The 20,654-nt window shown below is 40.1% G+C and overlaps 2 protein-coding genes across 3 annotated transcripts in view; both read right to left on the bottom strand.

The window, feature by feature from the left end:
- LOC142898772 (transcription cofactor vestigial-like protein 4) overlaps nucleotides 1-4,097 on the bottom strand; it is a 4,592-nt gene extending 495 nt beyond the window's left edge. The window contains exons 1-6 of one of the 2 annotated variants that reach the window (XM_076041970.1): nucleotides 3,978-4,097; nucleotides 2,867-3,021; nucleotides 2,059-2,218; nucleotides 1,557-1,782; nucleotides 522-636; nucleotides 1-202 (exon numbers count right to left, since the gene is read on the bottom strand). The exon at nucleotides 1-202 is cut by the window's left edge and continues 495 nt beyond it. In XM_076041970.1, coding sequence (XP_075898085.1) covers nucleotides 3-202; nucleotides 522-636; nucleotides 1,557-1,782; nucleotides 2,059-2,218; nucleotides 2,867-2,948 — 783 coding nt within the window. In that variant the 5' untranslated portion in view covers nucleotides 2,949-3,021; nucleotides 3,978-4,097 and the 3' untranslated portion in view covers nucleotides 1-2. Of the gene's footprint in view, nucleotides 203-521; nucleotides 637-1,556; nucleotides 1,783-2,058; nucleotides 2,219-2,866; nucleotides 3,022-3,521; nucleotides 3,714-3,977 lie in introns of those variants that run through there. The other variant, XM_076041969.1, reaches the window with a different exon arrangement.
- An 11,276-nt stretch (nucleotides 4,098-15,373) lies between these two features.
- Nucleotides 15,374-20,472, bottom strand: spo11 (SPO11 initiator of meiotic double stranded breaks). The gene is made up of 13 exons (XM_076042183.1): nucleotides 20,298-20,472; nucleotides 19,743-19,856; nucleotides 19,019-19,107; nucleotides 18,612-18,678; nucleotides 18,362-18,470; nucleotides 18,193-18,283; nucleotides 17,847-17,888; nucleotides 17,643-17,752; nucleotides 17,428-17,527; nucleotides 16,995-17,032; nucleotides 16,623-16,699; nucleotides 16,098-16,209; nucleotides 15,374-15,554 (listed from the first exon to the last, which is right to left on the bottom strand). Exons 1-13 carry the CDS (start codon nucleotides 20,408-20,410, stop codon nucleotides 15,435-15,437), a joined length of 1,182 nt encoding a protein of 393 aa, XP_075898298.1. The 5' UTR covers nucleotides 20,411-20,472; the 3' UTR covers nucleotides 15,374-15,434.
- Between the last annotated feature and the right edge of the window lie 182 nt (nucleotides 20,473-20,654).

Here is a 20,654-nt window from a genome sequence, read left to right on the forward strand (position 1 = left end):
CCTCATGAGTCAGACTGTGAGGACTGGTGACCCCCACCCTTGGCCTTGATCTGAAGCCAGGCGTCTCCCAGTGCCTTGGCAAAGTGATCATCCACTGAACCTGTGATGGACACCGAGTTGGACACGGGCTCCGCGTCCTTGTAGTTTTTTCCGAGGCTGCGGCGAAAGTGCTCCTCGATCACGGGATCGCTGACTGTGTTGGCTACAGTGATATGTGCAGAAAAAGCCGAGTGAAAATCTGATGGCTGCTCGGTATTGACAGGTATTGATTCATGATGATAAACACTTGATCTTTATTACTTTTATCGTTTACAGTAGATGAGGCGGTGGTACAAGGGGCATTACGTGCCGAGCTGACGTGGCCTAACTGCTTTTCCCATGCTCAGCCTTATTGCTTTACAAGAGAGCGGGACGGCGTGATTGCATTTATCACTCAGAGCCCTTTTTGCAACACTTTAACGTATGAAAACTGCTAACGATTGACTGATCGGGTGTGCTGTGATGACATTTGGCAGACTCACCATTGGTCTTCCTCTGATCAGCAGGCGGGCTGGGCGAGCAGCCGTTCATGTGGCAGTGTGAAAGGCTGCAGTTCCGGTTGCTCGCAGGGGCACAGGTGATGACAGAGGGACGATTCTGGAAAATGGAAAAAAAAAAAAAAAAAAAAAAAACATACATTCAATCAGCTAACACAAAAAAAAAAGGTACATCAGCGTGAAATGATCTGCTTTAACCTCTAAAAACAGGAACACTATGCAGCTCTCTGCAGTACAGTCAAACATTTCATTTTTTCAAACTGGTCAAAATAAAAATAAAAAACAATAAATAAATAAAATATGTAAACATGTATAGGCAAAAAAAAAGACACACACACACATTTGACAACACAACTCTATGACAACATAAGCAACCACTCCATGTTGGGAAGGGTGTAGGATGAAGTTCACAAAAACTTATCAAGGCCTACCCATTTTTTCCTTTTTTTAATGTTAATCAATCAAAGCATGAGGACAAACACAGAAAAAAGAAAGCATAACCACCAAAAACCAAACTGTTTTTGCGGACATTTGTTTCAACGGGTTTAGTGATGTACATGTCCTCATGTTTCCCCTACAGCTGTTCCACAGATTAACCCATTTTACTGATGTGCAGTGTGTTTTTGTGTTTGAATGGACGTGCTGTTTTTGAACATACATACCCCGCCTAACAGATTATTTTTATTTTCCATTATCTGAAACAACTTTTGGATGCCCTGTGGGAACTGACGCTGGTTTGCTTTGTGGATGATGTGAACGGTTTTGAGGTCGACCAAATGATGGAATTTTGCTGCATTCAGTTTGATGAAGAGCAGCTTTGTTGATTTTTTGAAGTATGAATATTGCTATGTTGTATGCTTCATGTGTGCTCTCCCACACAGAATGTAATGTATGGGAGTATGAAGGAACACAAATCATTTTCAGCTCAATAATTAAACACACGAGGGATCGCAGTAAAGGTCACCCTCAGCAATGCTTGCTGTGGCTTGGTCCTGTCACCATTTCCTCACGTCAACATACCTGCTGTCGCTCTGCCGTCGCACTCACAACAGACCACTCTCTGCCTGTGACTCCCACGTCGTGGCTGCTTTTAGTCAGTGCCAGAGGCTGGTCCATGGCGTAGCCAGAGATGGAAGCATACAGGTGGTTTCCGTGGAGACCATTAGAGGAAGGGGTAATTTGCTCGACGGGAGTGCGACTGTGTCTCCAGGGATCATTGCGGTTGTCTCCAGTAGAGGGGCGGGCCCTTGATGAAGAGAGTATTAATTAAGCACACAGACCAAAATGCTTCAGCTTATCACAGGCAACACGCGCAAGACGTGTTGCTACTTGTCATTTAGTCTAAAGGCAAAAGGTACACGGAGAAGAGCAGTGCTTCAAAGGTAACGTGCAGAATGTCACACTGGAGGACATTATTAGTTATGGTCACCGCCCTCTTCTTTCCATCCACATGGGCCTAGAACGGTTCACACGGTGGGAAATTATATGCATCTTGGGGCTGGTAAGCACTGAGGTCACTTACAACTGAGTGGCAAACAGTCTGCTCATTTTGGTCATGTGGTCTTCATCACAGCTTATTCGGTCGTCCATTTGTTCATCTCCGTACTTGCGTTTGCCCGAGCCGTGCGGAGGCCCAGACATGTTGGCCACAGCAGTGGGCAGGGAGGGCGTCCTGGACTCATCTGTTTATGTAGGATTTTACAGACAAGACACAAAACGAATGCCAAACAGAGCACACAAAGCCTTAATTTCAGGTGTAAAAAAAAAAAAAAAATATATATATATATATATATATATATATATATATATATATATATATATATATATATACATATATATATATACATACATACATATATATATATATATATATATATATATATATATATATATATATATATATATATATAGATAGATATAGATATATATTGGGCATCACACCGTGTAGCAATGTGTCTTTTAACTCATGAAGGGGAAAATGTGAATGAAAAGAGGATTTATTTGAACAGTATTTAGAGTTGGAAACGGTTTTTGATCGAACTAGTGAGTAAAAAAAAAAAAAAAACTCAAGAGACAAAAATATCTAAAGTCTTACTACTGACCGTTTCGTTGTGTTAGGTTGCCTGAGTAATTAACAACCGACACAATATGTTTGTGAAAAAGTTATGGTCGAGTCATCGATAGGCTGCAAGCCCTCAGCGTCAATCGCAAATCAAAACAAATGTGTTTGTTTTGGAGAATCAGCGACAGGCAAAGCTAGATAAACTGATTTAAAATAATAATAATGAAAAGGTAGGCACACTTGGACAAGCAAACAACGAAATTCCAACCTTCGTAGTGCAGTCTCCCGATGTTATTGTTCATCTTGTCCAGGAACTGAGAGTTCAACAGGTCCATTCTAGTGAACAGCATTTACGCGGACAGGCTAGTTGCTAACATGGATGTTAGCAACATGTAGCAGCGAACCCCACAGAAAACCGCAGTCCTGTGTGAGAAAACGGAACCAAGATATTGGCGAGTAAGAACGATGTAGTCTTCAAAAAAAGTGTATCAAAAGAAAATATATTTTCAGAATTTAGCCACATTAGAACATCGGCTGTTTCTTGCGCTTATGTTAACGAGTCTGTGGCTAGCAGTACAATTTCCAATTGACTTCAACAGCAGCAACAATTTGTATTGGTAAAGTTCTACAAAACAAAACAAAACAAAAAACCTCTCACATTTCCTGTTTAGGTAGTGAGAAAACGAAACAACGTTGCTGACACGGTTGGCGTGGTAATTGTGAAGTTGTGAATAAGTCTAAGTTTGAACATACGAGCGGCTAACTTTAGCTACATTGTCTGACATAAACCAAAGTTAGCGTTAGCTTCTGCTCAACTGCTAATGCCAAACTTTGCGCCCAATAATGCGAATTTGACGACCCCAACTTTAGAAACAAAACTTCACTAACTCGAAACACACCGCGTTTCTAAGTGCCAACCTTACCGATATGTTTCGTCCAACCACACCGTTCAAACGTAGTGAAACGACGAGAGTTGACGCTCTCTTACTACTTCGACAAAGTTAGCTTCACCGCCACAACAAAACCATGGCTGGCCGAGCCTCAGTTCACACGCATTCACGCACTTTGTTTCTCAGAAAGAGCAGCCCTAGCGGAGACCTGACAAACGGGGGTTGAACTCCGAGGACCCGCTAATCACAAAAACCTGCGATCATGTTATGAAAACAAAGGTTGTTTTTTTTTTTTTTTTTTTTTTTTTTTTTACACCTATGGGCAATATTTTTCATTGCATTGACTGCCGACGATGTGGTTTATATGAACCCAAATTAATTATTATTATTTTTTTTTTTTTGGCGTTCATACGATTTTCAAATAACGATAATACATTAAATAATAATGATAAGACATGTATTAATACAATTAGATAATTTCATTCTTACCGTTAAACCGTTTGATCAGAGCAATGCTAGTTGGAAATCATAATCGTAGCAATAACATTGTTATTGTTGCTTTAAAAAAAAAAACAACAAAAAAAAACTTTGTTTCAACCTTTCTTTCCGGTAAAGACACTTGACGTCATACTCCTTGACTTCGAGAGTTTACATGTGCACTACATCACTATGACCAGATGATGTCGCCCCATCACCTATATACGTCGCTTCTCTCCCTTAAGATACGAATGAAATAAATAATAATAAAACTGAGCAGCCTAGGTATGTAGATATTAATGTGAATGATATGGAAAAGCAAAAATGATGTCAATGGGGTTTGAGTAACTATTGGGTTAATCAGCGTCTAAATCAATTTGAACCGGTTTTCAGTTTTGAATTTCTGCTTGAAAAGGGGACAGCAGTGCCTCAGAGCAGTAGATGAAGATAAAGAATCATGAACACACGTAACCACGAAAGCTGTCAAGGGGAATTTCTTTTTGCATGTCCCAAAGATACGCTTTGTTTGTTTGTTGCACTTTACAACAATATTTTGTGATTTTTGTACTGATAACATAATCTCTTAACACTTATTGGAAGCTGTCTCTATTGAGTTGGCTGACGATTTGTTTGTATAATCTCACAAAGGTCAAAACGATGATGCGATATTATGCAGGGAAAAAAGCACCGCACCAAAAGGTCACGTTGTTCTGTTCAGCTCTTAAACTTAGCACATCTTACATTTTTATTACAACATTAAACTCACTGCTTGGCGGTGAACTTTAAATGTGTAAATGTAAGTGAGGCTTTGCAAAGAGTCAACATGTGGCAATAATGTGATGATACAATCGCTTGTAAACTTCAATTTAAAATGAAGTTTTAACAAAATGAATCAGCTACTTTCTTGATAATCTTGGATTATCTTGTGGTAACCGTTCTCAACATACTTAAACAAATACTTTCTCTGGAGTAACTGTACGATCACACGAGCCACATCACATAATCACAGAAACAGGTTAAACATTTTTTTACATTTATCCCGCACCTATTAAGAACACGCACGATGCACAGTAATTAAAATCAATTCTATAGCTGCTGAACGAAACAATATGCAAATAAAATTCATTTAATATTTTTTTTCTAAAATTTGAATGCGTACACAAAATTCAAACTTTGAATTGAACTTAGAAAGTAGTGTTGACCTGGAAAATATGCCTACATCGTGTATTTTTTTCGACTGCATTTACCTCCTGATGCACAATCTCCAAAATTAAAAAAAAACAAAAGAAATAATAACTTCACTGCAGCATAATATAGTCAGATGTACAGTTATTAATCATCAAGAATTAGGAATTTTCTTATTAATTGTTCTGCTTGAAGCACAACAGTTTCCCTTTTCTCTGTAGATACAGCAGTGGCATCAGCAAACTGCTGGGCAGACCGGTCCAAAATCCAAATGACATGAAACCACACTTCACACTATCACTGACATGTGGGATTAATAAATTTGATATTATATTCCAGCTGAGTCTCAAAACCAGCACTGCCAACACACCTACAATGAGATAGAAGGCCCTCAGTTTTGATTGGTCGACGTGCTGTCTACCACTATTCCCCTCCCCTGGCCCTGAACGAATCAACACCCTCAGGACAGAAAGACAAAATACCAAGACAGGAAGTAGCAGAAAGGCTACAGGTATAAACATCACCAATATCATGTCACTTTGCCTCGGCAGAAACGTGTTCATTGTCATCAAAATAGAAAGCAGCCAAACAAAACCGATGGTCACGTTTCTGGCCCTGATCCATCGCTGCCCTTTCAGACTCAGGTAGGTGACGGGGTGGACAACAGCCAGGTGGCGCTCCGCACAGGTGAGGGTGTGTAGGAAAACCTGTCCATATTGGCTCACAGTTATAAGGTGCATTGCCATCAGCAAAATATACTCATTATTAGTTTTCATATAATTACATAAGCATATGCATGCAAAGATGCACAGCACCTCAAATAGAACCATGTTGTAGGTGAAGAGGTCAAAGTGGCTCGTGGCCGTCGTGCTGAAGCTCTGCTGCTGCCACTGTTTGAAACCCAGGTGGAGGATGAAGATGTAGACAGGGAGGAGGAAGATGACAGAGGTGATGGTGAAGGTGATGATAATGTAGTTGTAAACTGAGAATTGATCACATTGGAACAAGCAAACTAAAGATTGGGTGTCGGTGGAAGAAGCAGATGGAAGGGAGGTATTTGATGAGGAACAATTGAAAAACATCACTCCTGACTCTGGGCAGAGAAGAGGAGAGGAAGAAAAGAAAATGTAAAGAAATGTACTGGCGACTCGTCCAGGGTGTAGGTCCACCTTCGACCCAGGACAGCTGGTGTAGACTTCAACAACACCTGTGGCCCTGAGTGCAAGAGAAACGTAAAAGAAAATTGTGACACAAACATTTAGGAAGTATGTATGCATTTTTCAATTGCACAAATGTAAGGCAACACAATGCTGAGCAGTACATTATAAACATCTCGTCTGACATCTTGAAAAACAGAAAACATCCTTTTTTCATGATCAAAAGTTATTAGAACCTTTTCTTTTTTTCACTTAATTTAACAACTGATTCACACTGAAACAACAATGGCATATTGAACAAATCAGAAAAAAATACATACATTTTATATGTACTCACCATTACTCTATAAATATATAGATAATGTATTTTTATTTCAGCCTCCAGCTGGCGGTACCCTGTGTATCTGGGCAGTGCATTTGTTTTTATACCTCCTCCTGTGTTCGTCAATTCGACTGCAGCTGCTTTTTTTTTTTTTTGCATGTTGTATAACCAGTTATTGACTATCCACTCTGTTTTTTTCCGTCACTGAAACTGATCCACAACAGCACCCTTCCTTCGTAGTAGATTAAAGATAGGTGTGTCTGGTCCTAAAATCTTTTTTAACTGCACGGCATTGGCATCTATTTCAATTGAAATAGTTTTGCTTGCATCATCAAGAACATCACTGAATGCAATCACTTTGTTTAGAGGAGGCACTTTGCTGGCTGCTTTGCTGGATTTTCTGTCCTACAGTTCTGTAATGCAGCATTGCCAGCTCACATCTTACCTGTGTGATTAGTCTTAAAATGTTGTCCAATTAAAGTGCAAGGCACAGAGGATTAAAGAAACAGAAAACAAACAGCTAGCAGATTATCAATAAACGGGTCTTCTCCTGTGGGTGGAAATACATTCTCTGTAGGTGAGAGTGGATGTTTGATTAAAATCAAATGAGTTGTAACTTTAAACCGACGCTCATTCAAATGAAGAGGTGATTGAGAGCAGAACACCTGGCTGTCACACAATTTGTTTTTAATGAAAGCACTCGTAACAATGCAAAACTTTTTCCTGGACATGAAACTTGAAAATGCATACGCACAAAACATTCCACATTTGCATAAAAAAAACAAAAAAAACAAAAACAAAGAAATACTTTGGAAATAAAAGATGAGAGTTTACATTGGAATAACATCTAGGAACAAAGCAAATGTTTTAAATTTACATTAATACCAACACTAAAGGAAACACACTGAAAATGGAATTTGATTTATGTCTTTGCTTAAACAAAATTGTTGCTGATGTTAAACTGAACTTACATTAGTTGTCCATGTGGGAAATTCAACATCCTACATCTTCCAATATAATTAGCCCCTGGGAAATGTTAACAAACTGAAAAACCTCTCAAAAAAACGGGAAAAAAAATGCTACACCCTATGTTTTATGTTAAAATGGAAAACATTTATAAAAAAAAAATATGTCCACGTTTTTAAACATGTTCTAGCCTCTTGAATTTTTTGGTGAATTTTTCTCTTTGCAATACAACAGTTTCCCTTTTCTCAGGAGATACAGCAGTGGCATCAGCAAACTGCTGGGCAGACCGGTCCAAAATCCAAATGACATGAAACCACACTTCACACTATCACTGACATGTGGGATTAATAAGCCTGATATTCTGTTCCAGCTGAATCTCAAAACCAGCACTGCCAACACACCTACAATGACATAGAAGGCCCTCAGTTTTGATTGGTCGACGTGCTGTCTACCACCATTCCCCTCCCCTGGCCCTGAACGCATCAACACCCTCAGGACAGAAAGACAAAATACCAAGACAGGAAGTAGCAGAAAGGCTACAGGTATAAACATCACCAATATCATGTCACTTTGCCTCGGCAGAAACGTGTTCATTGCTATCAAAATGGAAAGCAGCCAAACAAAACCGATGGTCACATTTCTGGCCCTGATCCATCGCTGCCCTTTCAGACTCAGGTAGGTGACGGGGTGGACAACAGCCAGGTGGCGCTCCGCACAGGTGAGGATGTGAAGGTTAATTTGTCCAGATTGGCTCACAGCTATAAGGACCATTCCTATAACTATGAAATGCCCATTATTAGTGTTCATGCCACAACATGTAAATATGCACGCTAAGACGCCCAGCAACTCAAATAGAACCATGTGGTAGGTGAAGAGGTCAAAGTGGCTCATGGCCATCGTGCTGAAGCTCTGCTGCTGCCACTGTTTGAAACCCAGGTGGAGGATGAAGATGTAGACAGGGAGGAGGAAGATGGCGGAGGTGATGGTGAAGGTGATGAAAATGTAATTGGCCACTGAGGATTGATCACATTGGTGCAAGAAAACTAAAGATTGGGTGTCAGTGGAAGAAGCAGATGGCAGGGAGGTATTTGATGAGGAACAATTGAAAAACATCACTCCTGACTCTGGGCAGAGAAGAGGAGAGGAAGAAAAGAAAATGTAAAGAAATGCACTGGCGACTCGTCCAGGGTGTAGGTCCACCTTCGACCCAGGACAGCTGGTGTAGACTTCAACAACACCTGTGGCCCTGAGTGCAAGAGAGGCAGCGATACAAAACAGATTGATGGACAGACAAACATGTAGGGGGGAAAAAAAAAAATTGCATTTCTTTTAAGTTTGCAAAAGAAAGTCATGGTAACTGTTTTGACTTTATGAACAAGTGGTTCATGGGGAAACCACAACTTCAGTTTTTTTGTTGTTGAATAAATCATATAATGTACATCCATTTCACTAAATGTACTCACCTTCAGTAAATATAAGTATTTTCAGTGCCAACCTCCTATTGGCTGTCGCCTCTTGTGTCTGGACTGAGCACTTGTTTATTTCCTGTTAGGTTCTTCAATACATCTGCAGCAGATTTGTAGATCTCCTACTGCCCCTGACAACTTTACAGCAAATGTTTTTTTGCATGTTATGTAACTAGTTACTGCTAACCATCCACTCTCTTTTGTCACTGAAACTGTTCCACAATAGAACTTTTCCCCCAGTAGGGTGGGGGACTACGGAATTATAGTGGGAGTGGGCGTAGACAAAGCTTGAGTGAGTCTACCTGGCCCTGCCCACTTTATTTGCAATTTCATCAGAATAAAAGACTGCAGGTATAGATTATCCTAATTGACTATTGAAAAATATGAATAAAAAAAAAAAGTCATATTACATGACACACTACGTAACATCAGAAACGAAAGAGTGTGTTCGTTCCTAGAACAATAACTGCACAACACTGGTGTCTATTTTGTTTGACATCATTATTCTTGCGTTATAATGAGCATCACTAGATGTAATCACTTTGCTGATAAAGGCAGCTTGCTGGTTGATTTGCTGTATAATCTGTCCTGCAGTTCTGTAATGCAGCACTGCCAGCTCACATTTTGCCTGTGTGACTAGTATTAAAATGTTGTCAAATTAAAGTGCAAGGCACAGAGGCTCAAAGAAAAAGGAAACAGTAAACACACAGCTAGCAGATTATCAATGAACAGGTCTTCTGCTACGGGTGGAACTTCATTCTATGTAGGTGAGAGTGGATGTTTGATTAAAATCAAATGAGTTGTAACTTTAAACCGAGGCTCATTCAAATCAAAGGTTGGTTCAACAACTGTTTTGTCTGTGTCAAATGTTTTGATAAGACTAAAAACATTAGACATACCGCGCTCCAGTCATTAACTCGTCTGCACTCTATCTATCTATCTATCTATCTATCTGACATGTTTGCCTTGGTAGTCGTTCACTTGGCTTTTGGTCAAAACTGAGCGTACGAGCGGCTTCTGGTCAACTGCTAATCACAAACTTTGCGCTCAATGATGTGAATTTGACGGCCCCAACCTTAGTAACAAAACTCCACAAACTCGATACACACCGCGGTTCTAACTGACAATCTACTGGTATTTTTTTAATTTATTTTTTTTGTCCAACCACATGGATCAAACGTAGTGAAACGACGAGAGTTAACGCTCTCTTACTACTTCGACAAAGTTAGCTTCATCGCCACAAGAAAACCATGGCTGGCCGAGCCTCATCTCACACGCATTCACGCACTTGGTTGCTTCAAGTGAGGGCAGCCCGAGCGGAGACCTGACAAACTGGGGTTGAACTCCAAGGACCCACCAATCTCGAAAACCAGAGATCAATCTATGAAAAAACAAGGACTGCATTTTTACACCAGTAAGCTACATTTGTCTTTATACTGACTGCGGCCGATGTGCCTTACATTAAGCCGCATAAAGGTACCAATTTTTGTTGCACATAATATCTTAAAATAATAATTAGACATAAACTGAATAAAATAAAATAAATAGCTAATTTAATTCAACGGCTAATGACAAAAATGGTACTTTGAAATCATAATATTTACAACATTGTTTCTTAAAAAAAAAAAAGTTTACACGTGCACTACATCAATATGACCAGCTGATGTCGCCCTACCACCTGATTACTTCGCTTCTCTCCCATAAGATGAGCAATAAAACTGAGCAGCCTATTTATGTAGATATTCATGTGAAGGATATTTAAAAGCAAAATTATGTCATTAAGGTATGAGAAACTATTTGGTTAATCAGCATCTAATTCAATTTGAACCAGTTTTTTCCCCATTGGGTTGAAAAGGGGCAGCAGTGCCCAAAAGCAGTAGATGAGCATAAAGAATTAAGAATAAATATAACCAAGATGCTGACAAGGTGAAATGTGTTTGTATGTCCGACATAAAGTATAGTGCAACAACACTTTGCAACATTAGTTTGTGATTTCATACCGATAATAATCTCTTGACACTTATTAGAAGCTATCTCTATTGAGTTGGCTGATGGGGTGAATTGTTTATATGATTTCACAAAGATCTGAAAGATGATGAAAATTATAGAGAAAAAAAAGCACCACACCAAAGCCCACGTAGTTCTGTTCAGTTTTTTTTCTATTTAATTGAATCTATAAGGCTTATTACATTAAACTTCCTGCGGCATGGTAAACGTAAAATGTATAAATGTGTGTAAAGCATAAAGTTAAGAGTGATCAAATTTTGATAATGTGATTACGCAGTTGAAGGTAAACTACATCTAAAATTACATTTAAACTAAACTAATCAGTTTCTTACTTGGCATCCTGACTTCTCTTGTGGTAATTGTGCCTCATCTCATCATCATCAAACAAATACTTTCTCTGGAGGAACTGTACAATCACATAAGGGCCCCCACGCCCCCGCCCCCCAAAAAACCTACCTAAAACATTTTTTTTCTCTCTCTTTAAATTCGTCAGGTACTTTTCTGGAATCTGGAACTGCACGGTGTTCAGAAAAAAAACACATTTCTAAAGCTGGTCAAAGACACAATAAATGCCTTTCTATATCTTCTGAAATTCAGAAACATACACAAAATTGAAACTTTGAATTGAACTCAACAATAGTGTTGATGTGGAAAACATGCATGCATCATGTATTTTTTTTTCCACTGTATTCTACCTCCAGATTCACACACCTGCAAAATGGAAAAAAATGTCAAAATACAGTGCTGAAAAATATAATCAGAAAAAAGACAACAACAACAACTGCCTATGTTTTTAAACGTTAGGAATATTCTAAATTCTACACATTATATTCTATTTTTAAAATGAAAAGATTTATCAAAAAAATGTCCATGTTTTTAAACATGTTCTAGCCTCTTGAATTTTTTAGTGAATTTTTCTCTTTGCAACACAACAGTTTCCCTTTTCTCAGGAGATACAGCAGTGGCATCAGCAAACTGCTGGGCAGACCGGTCAAAAATCCAGACGCATGTAAACAACACTTCACACTCTCACTGACATGTGGGATCAATAAGCCTGATATTATGTTCCAGCTGAATCTGAAAACCAGCACTGCCAACACACCTACAATGACATAGAAGGCCCTCAGCTTTGATTGGTCGATGTGCTGTCTACCACCATTCCCCTCCCCTGGCCCTGAACGCATCAACACCCTCAGGACAGAAAGACAAAATACCAAGACAAGAAATAACACACAAGCTCCTGGTATACACGTCATCAAATAAATTTCACTGCTCCTTAGCAGAAAAAAAATTGGTAAAATCAAAATAGGAAGCAGCCAAACAAAGCCGATGGTCACATTTCTGGCCCTGATCCATCGCTGCCCTTTCAGACTCAGGTAGGTGACGGGGTGGACAACAGCCAGGTGGCGCTCCGCACAGGTCAATATGTGAAGGCAAACCTGTCCACATTGGCTTAGAATTGTAAGGATCATTCCCACAACTATGAAATGCTTATTTTCAGTGTTCATGCCACAACATGTAAATATGCACGCTAAGACGCCCAGCAACTCAAATAGAACCATGTGGTAGGTGAAGAGGTCAAAGTGGCTCATGGCCATCGTGCTGAAGCTCTGCTGCTGCCACTGTTTGAAGCCCAGGTGGAGGATGAAGATGTAGACAGGGAGGAGGAAGATGGCGGAGGTGATGGTGAAGGTGATACAAATGTAATTGGCCACTGAGGATTGATCACATTGGTGCAAGAAAACTAAAGATTGGGTGTCAGTGGAAGAAGCAGATGGCAGGGAGGTATTTGATGAGGAACAATTGAAAAACATCACTCCTGACTCTGGGCAGAGAAGAGGAGAGGAAGAAAAGAAAATGTAAAGAAATGTACTGGCGACTCGTCCAGGGTGTAGGTCCACCTTCGACCCAGGACAGCTGGTGTAGACTTCAACACCTGTGGCCCTGAGTGCAAGAGAAGCAGCGATACAAAACAGATTGATGGACAGACAAACATGTCGGGAAAAAAAAAAATTGCATTTCTTTTAAGTTTGCAGAAAACGTCATGGTAACTGTTTTGACTTTATGAACAAGTGGTTCATGGGGAAACCACAACTTCAGTTTTTGTTTTTACTTTTTGAATAAATCATTAAATATACTGTACATCCATTGCACTAAATGTACTCACCTTCAGTAAATATAAGTATTTTCAATGCCAACCTCCTATTGGCTGTCGCCTCTTGTGTCTGGACTGAGCACTTGTTTATTTCCTGTTAGGTTCTTCAATACATCTGCAGCAGATTTGTAGATCTCCTACTGCCCCTGACAACTTTACAGCAGATGTTTTTTTGCATGTTATGTAACTAGTTACTGCTAACCATCCACTCTCTTTTGTCACTGAAACTGTTCCACAATAGAACTTTTCCCCCAGTAGGGTGGGGGACTACGGAATTATAGTGGGAGTGGGCGTAGACAAAGCTTGAGTGAGTCTACCTGGCCCTGCCCACTTTATTTGCAATTTCATCAGAATAAAAGGCTGCAGGTATAGATTACTGCCAGGTCACATTTTGCCTGTGTGACTAGTATTAAAATGTTGTCAAATTAAAGTGCAAGGCACAGAGGCTCAAAGAAAAAGGAAACAGTAAACACACAGCTAGCAGATTATCAATGAACAGGTCTTCTGCTACGGGTGGAACTTCATTCTATGTAGGTGAGAGTGGATGTTTGATTAAAATCAAATGAGTTGTAACTTTAAACCGACGCTCATTCAAATCCTGTTTTGCCTGTCAAATGTTTTGATAGACATACCGCGCTCCAGTCATTAACTCGTCGGCAGATCTGTCTATCTATCAATCAATCAATCTATCTATCTATCTATCTATCTATCTATCTATCTGACATGTTTGCCTTGGTAGTCGTTCACTTGGCTTTTGGTCAAAACTGAGCGTACGAGCGGCTTCTGGTCAACTGCTAATCACAAACTTTGCGCTCAATGATGTGAATTTGACGGCCCCAACCTTAGTAACAAAACTCCACAAACTCGATACACACCGCGGTTCTAACTGACAATCTACTGGTATTTTTTTTTTTTTTTTTTTTTGTCCAACCACATGGATCAAACGTAGTGAAACGACGAGAGTTAACGCTCTCTTACTACTTCGACAAAGTTAGCTTCATCGCCACAAGAAAACCATGGCTGGCCGAGCCTCATCTCACACGCATTCACGCACTTGGTTGCTTCAAGTGAGAGCAGCCCGAGCGGAGACCTGACAAACTGGGGTTGAACTCCAAGGACCCACCAATCTCGAAAACCAGAGATCAATCTATGAAAAAACAAGGACTGCATTTTTACACCAGTAAGCTACATTTGTCTTTATACTGACTGCGGCCGATGTGCCTTACATTAACCCGCATAAAAAAAAAATAATAATAATAATAATTAGACATAAACTGACAATATTTTTGTTTTGGTAGTCGTTCACTTTGCTGTTGCTCCAAAGTCAGCGGACGAACGACTATGTCATATTATCTGACTTAATTCATGAAAGCATCTTTATGATGTCTAATAATGTCAGAGATTGTGTTTAATCTTAAACTACCAACTCTGTCGCTTTTTTTGTTTGTTAAAAATATTTTCAGCATCAACCTTACTCAAGTTTTAACACTATAATTAATTAAATGCCACTGGTATTTTAAAGAGGGAATAAATACAGAAATAATTTAAATTCACTTATTTATTAAATTGTGTATTTAATTACATTTCTGACCATTTTGGTATATGTATTTATAATGCCTGCAGTTCCTTGGTTCGAAATGTCAGTCATTATAACAGACCAGGATACGCTTAACATCCTTGTTTGATTTAAATAACTGTCAAGCAAGAAGGAAAATGCACTTTTTCATTAATTAAAGTCGCTCTTATCTTGTCTGCGAGTGTAAAATAAAGCAATAAAGACAAAGATAGAATAATGTGTATTTTCTAAATAATAATAAATGGCAAAGAAGGCATCAAATGACTGACAATGCTGCAGTTTGATTGTTCTGCCGCTAGAGGGAACTCACAGATCGAGGTGGAAAACGGGCAGCAGGCGTAAAGTAAATGCAATGGACTAAATACAATTGGAAATTGAGTAAAAAAACAAACATTCAATAAATTTTCTAAGCACAACAAACATTAACTAATAAATACGGTATTGGCAGATTGACCGAATCAACAAAACACCATAAGCTATTCAAAGAGTTGAACAGAAACTTTTTACATACATATATATATATATATATATATATATATATATATATATATATATATATATATATATATTATACATACATATATATAAATTCTTCATCAGTTCACTTGTTACTCCACCAGGTGGCAGCACTATACTCAAACCCAGCCTCCATAACGCAGTTTGTTGGGCAGGTAGATGCTTGTGAGGAAATCGGGAGAGATGGCTGCCAGTGACTGTATTTCAGCCTTCACCTTATTTTGTTGCATCATTTCAATCTGTTAATAGAGCAAAAAAAAACACCTTCCTTTTTATTGCAAGAAAAGAGAGAGAGAAGAAAGAACACTGAGACGCATAAATCAGCAGTTTTCTCCCGTTATGTTTAGTACCACAGAGCAACAAACCCCTCTTACATTACATAAAAGAAAAATGTTGAAACCCCAAACATCTGGCAACTTTAAAATGTTGGCATTGTGAACAAGTGCACTCGGATGAATTTAGCATGGTGGGTCAAATGGGTGTAATTGTAACCAAAATACCTTCAAAGTAATGTCTTTTTACCGGCATCATATGCTCACTATTCAGGATTCACATGGTACAGGCTAAAAAAACACACACACACACTGATCCAATCACATCACACATTTGTTCCTGGTTAAATAGAACAGATTCACATGTACATAATGTTTGATCACAACCAGGAACAGAAGACTATGAAAATGAAATTGTCCCAAAATATTATTCCAACCTAACTCTTACCTCATTCCTGCAATTTCACATTTCACTCCACCCTAGGGCTTTTCCCCCTCCCCATCGCTCACCTCATTCTTCCAGTTTGGTTGGTGGGTTAAGTATGGCCTTCTCAGGAGGCTGCTCAGTTTGCTCTCATCGGTCTTTGTCAGGGGGATCAGAGTGTCTTCTGGAACACGCAGCCTGAAAAATGCAACAGTGCCATCGCACACGGGTCATGTAAACGAAAATGAGCAAAAACAGCTAGTTGTGAGTCAAGGACACTCTTTCGTCCATGCTGTTCATTTTCACAAAGTTTTGAACAGATTTACACTGAGTAAATTTAGAGGGAGACATAAGAAGCAAACTGCACAAACTGTAAGAGAATGCATGTCAGGGGCCATACGAGCCTAAAATTGTCTTTAGGGACATATACTTAAAAGTCAATACACTTTCAGATGCAGTTGCTTGGGAGGGAGAAAAAAAAAAGAAAAAAAAAAAAGAAGTGAGAGCAACGGCAACAGAAACCAAAACAAACAATCTCAACGTCCCCAGAATATAATTCCAATTAAGGGGCAGGAGGAGGAAATAGGAAGTAGCGAATGTTGATTCCAAACCTCTGGAGGTCAGAGGGAAGGAGGCCCAGCCACATGATGCTGGGGACGGTCAGACTGCGGGCCTCAAAAGACATGGCCTGCGGGGGAAAAAAGTGCACACAAGCACACAGAGACGCCAAGGCAAAGCCACACGCATAAACAAAAAAATGCTTAGTTGTGCCCAGCGTGAATGCGCACTTGATCAAAAACATCGAGCGCAATATTGACTTTACGCAAAAAAACATGCTCACCATTAAGGTTAACGATCAAGCGGGATTGGTTAAGCTATTTCCTATCAATATAGGTGGAATGCTAACATAATCTCTAAGAAGCAGTGCGTAGGTCAGAACGGATAATTTAAAGCATGTGAACGTCTCGCGAGCTAAGACTCACCACTGATCCATACTTGTAGATACACATGATCTCAATCCCTGAAATGAAACAAGAAGAAAAGGCCGGCATCAGGATCGCTGGCACACTGGACCAATTATCTCAATTATCTTGCTAAATGTGTAACACAGCTTAAGATAAGGCACGACATGTGTGTCTCGCCACAAAATTTAGGGTGTGGAGGTGGGGCGTGGGGGGTCTGAGCTATGGGTCCTGATGGCGATTGAGCCATCTCGCGTGGACGTGATCACGACGAACGGAAATCACAGCCAGACGAGGCGGCGTGACGTAACAGACAGGTGCGAACATCTGCCAGCACAGCGGGGGGTCGGCGTGCGTGCCGAGATGAAAAGAGAGTCGTTAAACGTGCGGAAATATGTGAAGCACGCGTGGTGAAGAGGCAAGACTTGTGTGCAACCAGACACTTAATGTGTACCATGCGGGTCGGCGTCCACCAGAGCGAAGACAGGGACGCGCAGCGTGTCCCACAGCTTCCTCACCATCAGCCTGCTGTTCACGTCCGGGATGCCTTTACCCTGAGCGACAAAAGACATCATGATTTCCGGTTAACAGTGGCCTCTCTTTTTTTCTTCTTTTTCTTGCAAGAGACGGTATTTTGAGGGACGGGATTCAAATTCTGCCCGCCCACACTGTAATTATGATGCAGGGAGACAGCTTTGCGCAGAAGTCATCATCCAGCAGCCTCTGGAACGTTGCATCCTTCTCCACGATCAGGACAAATTTAGCAGAGGAGGCAATATCTGCGCACTGATTAAGGAGCGCACAGCGTCAGCCCAGCACGAACAATGACACACAGGTTGATGTATTGAAATATAAAGAGCTGAGAGGAAAGACGAGGGATATTTCTGATCCCGCCAATGTTTGACGAGACAGCAACTGCCTGAAATGACAACGATGCGTTGTTAGCAAACATTCAATTACTGAACCGATTTTTGCCACTCAGTATAAACAAATCCAAGATTGTGATTCTGTAGATTTTATGTAGAAGAGATAGGAACGTATATGGTGTGTAAATGTCAATGTTATGATTTTATCTGCTGGAACATAGAAGTTGGACAGGCATATACTCAGTAATATCCCTAATTTTAGTACTGTTTGCCTGTGAGGTTTTACATCTCAGGTTGCTGCAGTGGATTTGTCATCACATTAACACAGAGAGTGTTCAAGTTGCTCGGAAAACTTGCCGCAGAGCTGGAGCGACAGTCGATCCTTGTGCCATCCTCCTCCATGTAGCACAGGTCACCTGAGATCAACCCCTTGGATGAGGCCTGCTGGTGAGGTAGAAACGAAGTGAGGCGACTCAACTGTAATGTTGTTTCCACAGCACAAAGCACTGCACTGACACTCACCACATGTAAAGATCTACGAGAAACCTTTAGCAGACACGAGATGTCATCCACTATACTGTCAACTGTTTTTTGGGACCCAAACAGCTGCGTATTATTATAATATATGTCTCTGGAAAAAGCACAATTTTAAACAGAGATAAAATCTTACAGATACAGACGAAGGAAAGCCGACGTTACTGCTGCGTAAAGAAAGAACTTCATCCGTTCAAACATTTAATTTGAGAGTATGATTTGGAAAGCGATAAATAACCTCTTGGTCGCATATGAGTCACTCTGCACAAGTCTGTAGATGATCTGGAGAATCTTCACAATTTGAGCTTGAAAAACACAGGAACGTACATAAAACAGTGGAAACTAAAACACACTCACGAGCAACTCAGATTTAAAAAAAAAAAAAAAAAGTTAAAATAAAAAGTCACACTCATTTCCTTCTTTGAGGTAAACCAATACCTTGAAGACTTCCTTCACCTATCAATCATCTTGACATTTACTGTGGCTGCCGGTGCAGTTTATTTATATGGTTACAATAAACACAAATGAAAGTCACGTGACAAATAGTCCAGTTGAACATTTGTTTGGGTTGACAAATGCTCACTCAGAGAAAGAGCGAGAGAAAAAAAAACCCAACGCAAAAGAGCTCTGTTTCCATTCACTCACCGAACTTATTGACGGACGCGGCACAGTCGCTCCTGATGGTGGTGACAGAACCTCCCGGAGTCATCTGAAGCCCGATGGCACAGTCAAAACTGAGAGCACATTGGCGGAAAGAAGGTAAATCACATGGAAATCCAGAAAGACAACTCTGGGACCTCTGTATCAACACCTGCAGCCCTCCAAAATTCCCCACAGCCTGAGGACTACATCTGCAAAGCCTCCCGCTTAACTTCCCCATCGAGGTTAATCTTTCAAAAGGCTGAGTCAGAATGCGATTTAAGCCTGTGGCCACTGGCAAAGTGTGGTGCAAAAAGTGAGGCCAGACTGCCTGTTTTGTTCTGCTCGGAGAAAAGATGCAGTCAAGTCACAATTAAAGCCATTTAACTTCAATCACTTGGAACCGCACTTCTGTGTTTTTTTTCCTGTACCCAGTTGCCCATGCATGTTGTTTAAACATCATTTCGGACAGGCTTGAAGAGTGTATTTCCTCTTTAAATTTAACAGCAATCTAGTCACCCTGTGTGGTCTGGCCTTCTAAAAAAAAAAACAAAAACCTAACCCTCTCAAGTAAATGTTTGTTTCTTTACATAACACGAAAAGCTCATGTTTATCTTGAAAAGGCCAGATGCCTCGCATGGAATAAATGCAGTTTGTGTGTGAAAAGGCACCAGTGTTCAACGGGAGAGAGAAACACTTCAGATGTTATGGCCTGTTTAAGTCGCATTACCTGACATTGACCCAGCTGGATCTGTTAGGAAGCGCGAGGACGGGAGCCTCGTCTTTGGACAGGCTCGTTACTATTCCAAGAATGATGTTTTCGATGCGTCTCAGAACGTCAGTTCTGGAGATGACGGAGGGAAAATAATGGTTTTAAACAACAGAAACAACAAAAATGACATCCAATATTACTGTCTGTATTTACAGAACCACTTTAGCTTTGTCAACAAATCTATTTATCATATCCTACTAAGGTATACAAATAACCACAAGCTTTCATATGAACCGAGCAGCTCACACTTAAGATAACTCGCGTGGTACTATGACTGAAAACGCCTCGCGAGAATTAGCTAGTGAGCTAAACAAAAAAAAAAGAAAAAAGAAAAAAAAAGCCGTACGTTTCTATGTCCTTCATTGTGAAAATGACGGGCTGTTTTCACACTATACTGACACACATATTCACCAGACAATTGCGAAAGTACATGCCAGTAACTGCTCCGCCTTAGGTCATTGGCACAATCGCCATGGGAAACAAACTAACGCGTACAGAAAGCTGCTCGCTTACTGGCTAATGACTTCCTCTGAAAGCGGGCGGTCAGCTATGACTTCCGAACTATCAAGCAGCTTTCCGCGCAGCTTGTCTATTTCTGAAAACATATCTGCCCTAAAAGAAGCCATAATCTTTTTTTATTTTAACTCTGTATTCAAATAGTTATCTGAAAAGAAGTGTGTGACACAACGTCGTCGTCGAAGAAGAAGAAGAAGAAGAAGAAGGAGAAGAAGAAGAAAAAGAAGAAGAAGAAGAAGAAGAAGAAGAAAAATAAAGCCCTTTTCACAACAGTGATGTGATGTGATGATGAACAGATGACGTGACATTGTAGTTAAAAAAAAAAAACAAACAAAAAAAAAACAGCACATTTGA

Source organism: Nelusetta ayraudi, unplaced genomic scaffold (genome assembly GCF_046127955.1).
Source record: "Nelusetta ayraudi isolate G7.1 ecotype Tasmania unplaced genomic scaffold, CSIRO-AGI_Nayr_v1 ptg000070l, whole genome shotgun sequence".
NCBI classification, from domain to species: Eukaryota; Metazoa; Chordata; class Actinopteri; order Tetraodontiformes; family Monacanthidae; genus Nelusetta; species Nelusetta ayraudi.